Source organism: Haliotis rufescens, unplaced genomic scaffold (genome assembly GCF_023055435.1).
Source record: "Haliotis rufescens isolate VD_foot unplaced genomic scaffold, xgHalRufe1.0.p SCAF_10, whole genome shotgun sequence".
Taxonomy (NCBI): domain Eukaryota; kingdom Metazoa; phylum Mollusca; class Gastropoda; order Lepetellida; family Haliotidae; genus Haliotis; species Haliotis rufescens.
In genome coordinates, this window is record NW_025963780.1 from 32,120,244 (window position 1) to 32,132,135 (window position 11,892).

General features: G+C 43.9%; 1 protein-coding gene across 1 annotated transcript; it reads left to right on the forward strand.

The window, feature by feature from the left end:
• The first annotated feature begins 6,311 nt into the window (after positions 1 to 6,311).
• LOC124115900 lies at positions 6,312 to 11,478 on the forward strand. Its single transcript, XM_046477061.2, has 2 exons — positions 6,312 to 6,470; positions 10,196 to 11,478. Exons 1-2 carry the CDS (start codon positions 6,398 to 6,400, stop codon positions 10,543 to 10,545), a joined length of 423 nt encoding a protein of 140 aa, XP_046333017.1. The 5' UTR covers positions 6,312 to 6,397; the 3' UTR covers positions 10,546 to 11,478.
• The last annotated feature ends 414 nt before the right edge of the window (positions 11,479 to 11,892 follow it).

Below are 11,892 nucleotides of genomic sequence, written 5' to 3' on the forward strand. Positions count from 1 at the left end.
AACAAGCTGGTTGAATATTTGTCAGAATTTTGACATCTACTGATCATGACAGAGATGGAGGAGCTCAACTCGGAGATCTTGTGGACCCAGAAGGTCATTGCCCTGGCTGAGCTGCAGGTGAAGCTCCTCAACCGCCACCTGGCGGAGATCCAGGCCCGGTACGACCACGCCCAGGAGAAGCAGATGTCGCTGTGGGTGTACAAACTGAGGATGAGGACGCTGACGGTGGCGGGGATGAAGGACGTCTTCGTGGAGTTCCTGGAGGAGAAGAAGGAGGAGTTGGAGTATCTGTACGAACAGTTGTACTGGCTGGACATCGGCTTTCCCAATTCCACAGACGAAGAATATGACGAGGAAGAGGATGATGACGAGGATGAGAGTTTTCGCATCCTTGACTTAGTACAACCAAGCAACAGTCTACATCAGTCTCAAGAACCAACTGAAGAAGAACGGAGCCACGAACCAGACGTGTTTCGAGTTTTTCTATGCACAGAATGAAATCTAACTTAAAACATGTCGCCAGGCAACCAGAAAAACTTATCTGTCTTTACCGTAAAAGTTCTGCTCTGATGAAGTGTTACAGCAAGAAGGAACAAAAGATGCTCTTCTACTTTACGTTCCATTCTTGCTAATGAGTGAGTGAGTATGGGTTTACGCCGCTTTTAGCAATATTCCAGCAATATCACGGCGGGGGATACAGAAATGTGCTTCACATCTTGCAAATGAGACTTTTATTCAAGAATGCCCTACAACATTTTGAAGAAGCTGTTATATAACTTGTGCTATTTATTAGTCTGAATTAAAATTACAATGTAGTTTTCTTGTTTCTGTCTGTTATTGAAAAAAACCCAGAAGACTAAAAAAGTAGAAGAGTAAACGTGTCTGAGTAAAAAAGTGGCTTAGAGCGACTGCTGGGAGAGGAAGGTCGGTGGTGCGATCCCCGGCTGCGTCATACCATGGTACTTGTTGTTGCCCTGCCTGGCACTCGGCATAAAGGGGCTTAAACAAGGGTTCGTCGGCTCGATGTCAGTATACTGTAAGTGAGATATCCATGTTCAACTTTGTTTGTTTGTTGTTTAACGCCGCACTCAGAAATATTCCATCTATATGACGGCGGTCTGTAAATAATCGAGTCTGGACCAGACAATCCAGTGATTGACATCATGAGCATCGATCCACGCAATTGGCACCCATGACAGGCATCAACCAAAACAGCGAGCCTGACCACCCGATCCCGTTAAACTGCGACATGGTATCTCAGAAGGCTAGCACTCTACAACCGGCATTGGTCTGGACTAGTATAGACACACACGTGCATGAACGTCGCTAAAAAATACATAATCTTGCACGCTACTTTAAACCCCATCTCACCTCATCTAAAGATTCAGGGATGAAAGGTACAGTCGATCAAAGCGTACGTAAAAGCTCTTCCACTCTGCAACCAAACGTGCACACATGGACTGGCAGCTGTCCCAACAATGTCCTGCTATGGGTATGCGTTTCACACGAGACTGTTTAATTTCGGAAATGTGGTCAGTAATCATTGACATCGATAACATTCAGTAACAACACTTACTCGCTAAATTGGAGTGTTAGCCCGAATTCGAACGATTTGTGTGAGGTGTGAGTGAGTGTGGTTTTGCGCCGCTTTTAGCAATATTCCAGCACGGCGGGGGGCACCAAAAATAGGCTTCACACTTTGGACCCACGGGGGGAATCGAACGCGAGTCTTGGGCGTGACGAGCGAAGATTTAACCACGAGGATTCCCCACAGCCCCAATGTGAGTTATGGGTGACCTGTGGTTTTAAGTCTGGTGTTCAGGGTTATAGCATTTGTGAAAACAAAAACTGGAGATAGATCTCGCGTACATCTCCTAAAGCCATGAGATGCAACAGCGAAGGCCAAACTAACTCTGTTTAAGGAAGACGGTCAGCTACTCGAACGTAACTAAACACATCAGCCAAAGAAAAAGCATAAAATCATATCCCAAAAAATCTGAAATCCTAACAAAACACAAAAAGGCGCAGGTCAGCGAAAATTGCTAAGACAAAAGGCGATCTCTTAAACACTTAAAGCAAAAGCATCAACAACTGCATTTATATGTCGACGTGCGTAGTGTTAGAAGCGAGAATGTTACATCATATTGATTTGTTAATCTGGAACGTTATTTGGCTGGAATATTTCGTTAGGAACGGTACCGTTAACTCGTATTCACTGAGTAGAAATAAACGTTTTGTTTCTTTGTTTTTTTGTTTAACGCCGCACTCAGCAACATTAAAGCTATGTGACGGCGGTCTGTCTGGACCAGACAATCCAGTGATTGACATCATGAACATCGATCCACGCAATTGTGATACGATGACAAGCGTCAACCAAGTTAGCGAGCCTCACCACCCGATCCCGTTCGTCGCCTCTTACGACAAGCATAGTCGCCTTTTATGACAAGCATAGTCGCCTTTTATGGTAAGCAATGGCTGCTGAAGACCTATTCTACCCCGGTCTCAATAAACGCTGAAGCATTAAGAACGTTCCACGTCATCCAAGTAATGTTTCTAACATCATATTGATCATGAATAAGGCACAGTAAATGAACGGGTTTCTATTAGAGCAATTTTTTTCGAATTCCAGACTGTGTGAATGAGCTCTGAGTAATTTGCGCTTTTAATGCCTTAAACTGCACTTTCGACAAAACAGATTTAGTTTTTGATTTCTTCCAAACGTCCCTTGTGAAACTAACCCTGCCTTGTGCGACTTCATTACATACATAGTATGTTTCCCCCAATATTTCTTCTAATACAGGGGGCGGTCCGGTAACCTAGTGGTTAAAGCGTTCGCTCGTCACGCCGAAGACCCGGGTTCGATTCCCGACATGGGTACAATGTGTGAAGCCCATTTCTGGTGTCCCCCGGTAGTGATATTGCTAGAATATTGCTAAAAGCGGCGTAAAACAACACTCACTCACTCATTCTTCTAATACACAGTTGTTGGGGCTACGATAGTATTCACACTTCAAAGAAACAAATATTAACACTTACATGTACGCTATAGATGTATGGTATTCTTGTTAAAAATAATATTATGTCAATCAGTGTAGCTGTGTACATCATTAGCTTGTTTCAAAATGTTTCTGATGGGACAGAGATAATACTGGTATAATAAAGAGCCATTGTCTTGCAAAGTGGTAGTCTCAAACCCTAATTAGATCAAATTACGTTTAGGAGGAGATGTGAGGTGACATTGGGCTTAATGGTGTCGCGTACAAGATTATTGCACTAATAATGCACGTGTGTGTCTACTTGCACTAGTCCGGACTAATGCCGATTTTATCGTGCTCGCCCACTGAGATACCATGCCGCAGTTTAACATGAATACCCCATTCAGACACAGTATACCGACTCCAAGCCGACCAGTCCATGGTTTAGTACCTTAATGCCAAGCGCCAGGCAGGGTAACAACAAGTACCACCTTTTAACGTTTTATGGTATGACGCGGACGGGGATCGAACCTCGAACCTCCCGCTCTCCGGGTGGACGCTCTACCACCAGACCTCGGAGGCGGTCTCTATAGTTAGGATTATTATGATGTTTTCGGGTATCAATTTGGCGCATGTAGAAGAGTGAGTGAGTGAGTTGGGTTTAACGCCGCTTTTAACAGTATTTCTGTTATATAACGGCGTGCATCTAGAAGATCTCGAGCATTAGTTTAACGCATCTGAAAGATCTCGAGAATTGATTCAGTGCATCTGGAAGATCTCGAGCATTAGTTTAACGCATCTGGAAGATCTCGAGTATTGATTCAGTGCATCTGGAAGATCTCGAGCATTAGTTTAACGCATCTGGAAGATCTCGAGTATTGATTCAGTGCATCTGGAAGATCTCGAGTATTGTTTCAGTGCATCTGGAAGATCACGAGTATTTGTTCAATGCATCTGGAAGATCTCGAGTATTGATTCAGTGCATGTGCCGGAAGATCTCGAGTATTGTTTCGGTGCATCTGAAAGATCTCGAGTAGTGGTTCAATGCATCTGGAAGATCACGAGTATTGGTTCAATGCATCTGAAAGATCTCGAGTAGTGGTTCAATGCATCTGGAAGATCTCGAGTATTGATTCAGTGCACGTGGAAGATCACGAGTATTGGTTCAATGCATCTGGAAGATCTCGAATATTGATTCAGTGCATCTGGAAGATCTCGAGTATTGATTCAGTGCATCTGGAAGATCTCGAGTATTGTTTCAGTGCATCTGGAAGATCACGAGTATTTGTTCAATGCATCTGGAAGATCTCGAGTATTGATTCAGTGCATGTGCCGGAAGATCTCGAGTATTGTTTCGGTGCATCTGAAAGATCTCGAGTAGTGGTTCAATGCATCTGGAAGATCACGAGTATTGGTTCAATGCATCTGAAAGATCTCGAGTAGTGGTTCAATGCATCTGGAAGATCTCGAGTATTGATTCAGTGCACGTGGAAGATCACGAGTATTGGTTCAATGCATCTGGAAGATCTCGAATATTGATTCAGTGCATCTGGAAGATCACGAGCATTGGTTCAATGCATCTGGAAGATCTCGAATATTGATTCAGTGCATCTGGAAGATCTCGAGTATTGATTCAGTGCATCTGGAAGATCTCAAGTATTGGTTCAATGCATCTAGAAGATCTCGAGTATCAGCTCAACGCATCTGAAAGATCTCGAGTATCAATCAAACGGATCTAGATGATTTCAAGCAACAGTTTAACGCACCAGGAAGATCTACAGTATCGGTTTGAAGCGCCTAGAAGATCTCGTGTATCGGTTCAACGCGTCTATCAGTTTAACGCACCAGGAAGATCTATAGTATTGGCTCGAAGCGCCCAGAAGATCTCGTGTATCGGTTCAACGCGTCTATCATTTTAACGCACCAGGAAGATCTACAGTATCGGTTTGAAGCGCCTAGAAGATCTCGAGTATCGGTTCAACGCGTGTATCAGTTTAATGCATCTGGAAGATCTCGAGCATCGGGTCAATGAGTCACCGCACGAAAAGGTTTTATCTATCCGGCCTCATCGATGGCATCAGTCACAAAAACATGCACGGGCAAGCCGCTTGTGCACCTGAAAAAAACCATGTGATATAAAAGTCCAACGCATGGGGCATACTTTTTTGTCTTGAGATCTTGATTTGGAAATGATTTCCACATGTCTTCCATAAAATGTTTTTGATAGCTTTACTAAGGCCTTGAATGTTGTAACCTTGATCAAACAGCTCTTGCACAAGATTCGTATGACGCTCTTTGTAATCTTCGTGAAAGTGCATGCTCGATTGTACTTCAAAATGAAAAGCCACGAAAGGCTAGAGAGACTGGAACATTGCTCAACGCACAGGGAAAATTGACTTTTGGAAATTTGAAGTCATCTCTCATGTCATATATTCTTGTGGAGTAGGCTGGTTAGTTGGTTTGTTGTTTTACGCCGCACTCAGGAATATTCCAGCTATATGACAGCTGTCTGTAAATAATCGATTCTGGACCAGGCAATCCAGTGATTGGCATCATGAGCATCGATCCAGGCAATTGGGATACGATGACATGCTTCAACCAAGTCAGCGAGCCTGACCACCCGATCCCGTTAGTCGCCTCTCACGACAAGCATAGTCGCCACTAACCGCAAGCATGGGTTGCTGAAGACCTATTCTATCCCGGATCTTCACGGGTCTACTCGGTTTGCATGACTGGCGAGTTGTATTTAAGTTTTTGAACATCCACGTTGTTTGCCTGTTTGTGGAAGATGTTATGGCGTATAAGCAGTGAACGATCACACAGCGACGTCTGAGTTGAACAACAACCTCGCTATCCACGGTATCATGTATCCATTCTGATATATACCCTGGACCCATCCGGTACCGTAGCCTCGTTGTGAGCCCGATCCGAATTACGTGACACTCGTACCATCTGATATTGTTCAATTATGGTCAAATAGCTAATTCCCTTCCACTGTTTTACTCATCGGAACTAGAACTAAACGAGACCGATAAAACCGCCTCTTCAGAGTGACACAACAAACAAAAAAACAAACAAACAAAGCAAACCGAGTCTTGTTTTTGGAAGTAAAAAATGAAACATACAACTGACAGAGGCAGATTCAATAATAAACAAGTCACATCCTAATGCTGCATCATTCTCGGAGTCCTCATTGTATCAAGTAAAACGTGGACAGTTGGCAGTGAGTTTGTGGGCTTGGGGGGCTGATAGATTGCCGGTAGCTCGCCGATTATACCTATTTGTTCGGCATCACTCAGATAACGTATGGCGCTTGTCTTGTTGAGAACCCGGATGTACTCTGTCCACAGCTCACAGGGCAGCGTGACACGTGACGTCCTCTGTGAGGTCACAGAGTACATACGACCCGATCTTTGACTTGAATGTCAAATAAACGACACTCGCCGTCTCAATCTACCATGTTTGACCACGGGAAGTACCAGGAGACCTGGCCATGTAAGTTTCTTTAAAACATTCTCATATGGAATATATTTCTCTATTTGTGTGAAACTTCCCACGTTCAGCTAATCTTTCTAAAAGGTCACACTTCTTGAAGAAGAAAAGGCACTCTTGTGTATACTGAAGAGTATTCCTAAACGAAACTCAATAATGACATCGAGAGGGGTGATGGGTTAATGGATATATTGGTTAGAAGACAAGTAGAAGTCAAGGTTCGATTCTCTCGCAGGTGCAATGTGCAAAGCCCTGTTGTGGCAATCCAGGTTGTCAACATATATTTTCTAAGGATTTGCTAAATTTTCAATTTTTCACCACAAAGACGACCTTCATGTGAGATAATGTTGTGTAACGCCGCAATCAGCAATATTCCAGATTTATCACGTAGGGTCAGCAAATAAACGAACCAGAACCAGACGAGACAGTGCAAGAATTCCATGTACATCCACGCTGTGGTGGGTCGATGACAGGCTATCAACCAAATCACAGTCTGGCGAATGTATCCAGCTTAGCCGCCCCTTGCCACAGACAGACAGAAGTGTTTATTATAGTCTCACTCTTAAATATTACACACTATCGCTTAGACCAATCGCTTAGCGATTTGGGCGTTTGGGTAGCCTAGTGGTTAAAGCGTTCGCTCGTCACGCCGAAGACCCGGGTTCGATCCCCACATGCGTACAATGTGTGAAGCCCATTTCTGGTGTCCACCGCCGTAATATTGCTGGAATATTGCTAAATGTGGCGTAAAAGCATACTTAGGCTTAGCGATTTATATTTGGTACAACATGATACATATATAAGACATTTATACAAAACATTGCGCCTAAGTTCTAAAATACTTAAGTAGGTTATTGCAACGTAACATGTCAGGCCCGGGGTGATAAAACAGGGACAATCTATAATTCATAAGATTCATTCAAACAGCTATTTGCGACTTAATGGTTTGAGCATGATAGAAAGCACCAAAGAAGTCATGCACTGTGTTGGTTTGTTGTTTTACGCCGCACTCAACAATATTCTAGTAATATGACGGCGGTCTGTAAATAATCGAGTCTGGTTCAGACAATCCAGTTATTGACATCCTGACCATCGATCCACGCAGTTGGGATACGATGACATGCATCAGCCAGTCAGCGAGCCTGACCATCCGATCCCGTTAGTCGCCTCGCCTCGGCGTTAAACAACAAACAAACAAACAAATGATGATGAGGATGATGATGATGATGATAAGCAGAACGGCGTCTATGTTTACGGCTGTCTAAGGATAGTAAAAAATCTGTATCAGTATAATACTTGGGGGCACGGGTAGCCCAGTCGCCAAAGGCAGAGATGCGTCCCTTGGGCACGCCAGAAACCTATGATTGTGACTTCGAATCCCAGTTCGCCCCGATTATGTTTCTAGGTTTGTCAGCACCATACCCGTGCTCGTTGGTTTCACCGAAGTGGTAAACACCTGACACCTGCATAACTTTCCTCCCACATTAAGCTGACACGCCGTGATATAACTGGAATAATGTTAAAAGCGGCGTTAAACCCAACTCACTCATTCAGTATAATACTTGGAGTTCAAAATATACCGGAAGGATTTTCGCACGTAATCCTTTGTTTAATTTTAACCCTAACCCTAAATTGAAATAAATGTAATTTTTGTTTGTTTCACATCATTTTTTAGTATTACTTAAATGATTTTCATACTTCTACCCAGTAAAAAACGAAGCAGAGGTAGCGGGCGGACGTTTTACCAATATAGCTCCCGATGTTGACCCTCAAATCAATGTGGTAAAGGGGAGTAGGGATGATGCTGTTTTTCAGTTTGAATTCAAATAAATCTGGATTTTCTGTCAACTTTTCTCCCCAAATATTTCTAAAATCATCTTTACTATATCGCGTGGGTCACGTGATAGTGTTACGGCTGATAACAAAGCAAAGCGACTCCGAGTTGTCTGTCTAATTTAAAGTAAGTCAAACATCACATACTGCATGGGATGCATGATCCGAACACAATTCAGTGTACTGCCTGTCCGTGACGACATATATATTCCACGTGGTCAACGGAGTTGTTTTTGTCTGTCTAATCTGGAGAATATTATCAATGGTTGGTGGTGTGATCTGTTGTCGTCAATGACGACGACGCAATCAGTTAGGTCATGTGACCACCCATCTGAAAAATGGTCATGCACTGGTACCTTGTGTGTATGCTTCGTCTAGAGGAAAAGTTGTTGGAATTTGTTGACAATACGACGTCTGGTGCGATTCCCTATTTTGACTTGTACCATATGTTACCGTGTTTTTACAGGCGAAAAATAATTGACTTGCCTTTGCATGTGTTTGTGACGAGTGAGACCGGTGGGACAGGATACGCTAAACGTTTTGGGAACACCTGGTATCATTACTATTGCATAGTGACTCATACACACATGTCACCCGTGAAGGTCCAGGGTAGAATAGGTCCACAGCAACCCATGCTTGCCGTAAAAGGCGACTATGCTTGTCGTAAGCTTTAAGAGGCGATCAACGGGATCGGCTGGTCAGGCTCGCTGACTTAGTTGATGCATGTCATCGATCCCATTTGCGTGGATCGATGTTCATGATGTTAATCACTGGATTGTCTGGCCCAGAGTCGATTAATTACAGACCGCCGTCACATAGCTGGAAGATTGCTGAGCACACATCATGCTTACGCTATAGTGTGTGAATGAGTATGGTTTTCCAGCAATATCACGGCGGGGGACACCAGAAATGGGCTTCACACATTGTACCCATGTCGGGAATCGAACCCGGGTCTTCGGCGTGACGAGCGAACGCTTTAACCACTAGGCTAGCCGACCGCCCCTGTCGATATAGTTCGGAATCGTACAATGGACTCTGCTTTCAGAAGATATTTCTCATGATTATGGAAATGTTTTAGTCGTTTTTATCGTTGTTGTATCACTTTACGTATTAAGTTTGTCTTTCTGAAGAGTTTAATTTGGCTGATGGAATGTCTGGGTAGAAAAGACCACCAGTACTGAACATCTTTGTTTAATATAAATTATTCCGTTATTGTTTAGTTTTACTCCCCACTTCTTCTAGTAGCTATATCACGTCGTTCGGTAAATAATCGAGTTTGGACAAGGCAAATCAATGATTGATATCATGAGCAACACCCCAAGCCGTCTGAGAAGGAAGACGCGGTCTCTACGGGGCATGCAATTGCAAGTTGAATGCTTGTCTCAGAGCTGACTAGACCCGTGAAGATCCGGGATAGAATAGGTCTTCCGCAACCCATGCTTGCTGTAAAGGGCGACTATGCTTGTCGTAAAAGGCGACTAACGGGATCAGGTGGTCAGGCTCGTTGACTTGGTTGATGCATGTCATCGATCCCAATTGCGTGGATCGATGCTCATGGTGCCAATCACTGGATTGTCTGGTCCAGTCTCGATTGTTTACAGACCGCCGTCACAAAGTTGGAATATTGTTGATTGCGGCGTAAAACAACAGACAAGCAAACGCAGCGTATGACTTCCTTGGTGCTTTCTATCATGCTCAAACCATTAAGTCGCGAATAGCTGCTAGATTGCTGATGCGGCGGTAAACAATATTCACTCATTTATGTTATGTTGGTGGAATATTGCTGAATGCGACATTAAACTAGATTTGCTACTGATCACCAACTTACTTACCAGTTACATGAAATCGGTGTAGCAAAATCCACATCCTTAAATATTTTCAACGATTTTCATCAGATGCTGCTGAGATTGAGGCCCCATCCCCAATGGAAGAGTTGATGCTACATCACAGCAAGAACATGACCTACTTTAAAAGATGTCGCACACAAGCAATGGTCCTGTATAGGCGGTTGATGGAGATACGAACTCGGTACCAGCATGCCCGAGACAACCGGATGTGGCAATGGGTGTATACACACTACCTGCGCATGCTCATAGTGGAAGGTCTCATCGTGGCGTTCCACACTCTGGCCGCTAAAACCTTTGACAGACTCCTGGACCTGGAAGTGAGGATGGGGTGGGAGGAGGAGTCTGAAATGGACATTGATTCTGGAGACGACTTGAACGAAGATTGGGTGCAGCTGTAGATCGAGAGGCCCTCTTGCGTTACCTCTCTTCGCTTACCTCCCTTTGGTTGCTCAACTATTTATTCCTGAGACGCTCAACCTGACGTCCAGTAACTCTGACTTGAAAATAAACATAAATGTACAGTTGTTTAACGAGGATTATCTCCGAAGAGAAATCTTATCGTAGATGTCTGAAACAGGACACGACTTTCGCCGGAAGCAAATCTGAAGAGGGTCAATACCAGATTGGACTCGATGGTGTTGACGTCACGGGTGATTATTCTACAGTTCTGAATATGCTCTTCAAAACCCCCTGCGATATGTCAACTGGGCCTATGGTACCTTACACGAAATGAGCTAGAATTACGTGTGTAAAGTTTGTTCTGGGATGAGGAATTGTAAGATGAACCTGAATTCGACGCCCGCACTGTATATCTGGCGCCATGTAGGACACGTTGAACCAGCATCATATTCGGTGGATTCTGGTGGTTTGGATCAACAGTTGGTGTCCTTTTGTTGCCATAGTTGTTTAAAAAACTAATGAAACTTTTTGTTTCCTATGATCTGATTGTGGACATGTTCTGAACTATGACAAGTGGGTATAAGTCCATAGAGACACAGCCGTTTTGGGCCAGTAGTGTCGCTTTGACCACTCCAATGGACATTTGGCAGACGATGTGCCTCAGCTGGCGCAAGGCACGGCCACGCTGCTCGCCTATACGATGATATAGACGTTCATGACGTTACCGAAGATGTAGTGCTACTACTCTTACGGCGTTGTCTGACTTTAATAACCCCCGTCAGATAATTCAGGAGATATAAAGCGAATGTGCATTTATATCAACGAACTTTATAATTATATTGTTTTCACTGTTTGAGTATTGTCCTAATCAAAATGAAGTGCTGGCATTTGTCAAGTTGTGGTGTACAGTCGGAAATACAGAGTGCAATGTATGTATTAGTTGTCATGTTGAGATTGTATCCTTGTACTGTGTATAAGGGGCTACAATTCGTGGGGCAGCCTTGTGTTTAAAGCCTACCCACCACCCCTCCAACCTAAGTTGGATTCCACTCCACTCAGGGTATATATTTCAATTGGCTCACTTTTGTAATATGGCCAAATAGTGATGGTATGGCCTTGTGGCAATAACGTTGGCTTGACAAACACCGAATCCGGGTTCAATGCTCCACATGGGCACGATGTGGAAAGGCCGTTAAAAAATGTTTCCTCTCTCTCTCTCTCTCTCTCTCTCTCTCTCTCTCTCTCTCTCTCTCTCTCTCTCTCTCTCTCACTCTCTCTCAATCTGCCTCTCTTTCCCCTCTCTCCCCGTCTCACCCCCCCCCCCCCCCCCCCCCACACACACACAC

Excerpts from the sequence above, each read along its gene's own strand:
- LOC124115900 (XM_046477061.2), top strand. The coding sequence starts at position 6,398 with ATGTCAAATAAACGACACTCGCCGTCTCAATCTACCATGTTTGACCAC. Across the intron at positions 6,471-10,195 it reads GTACCAGGAGACCTGGCCAT|ATGCTGCTGAGATTGAGGCC; the intron begins GTAAGTTTCTTT and ends GATTTTCATCAG.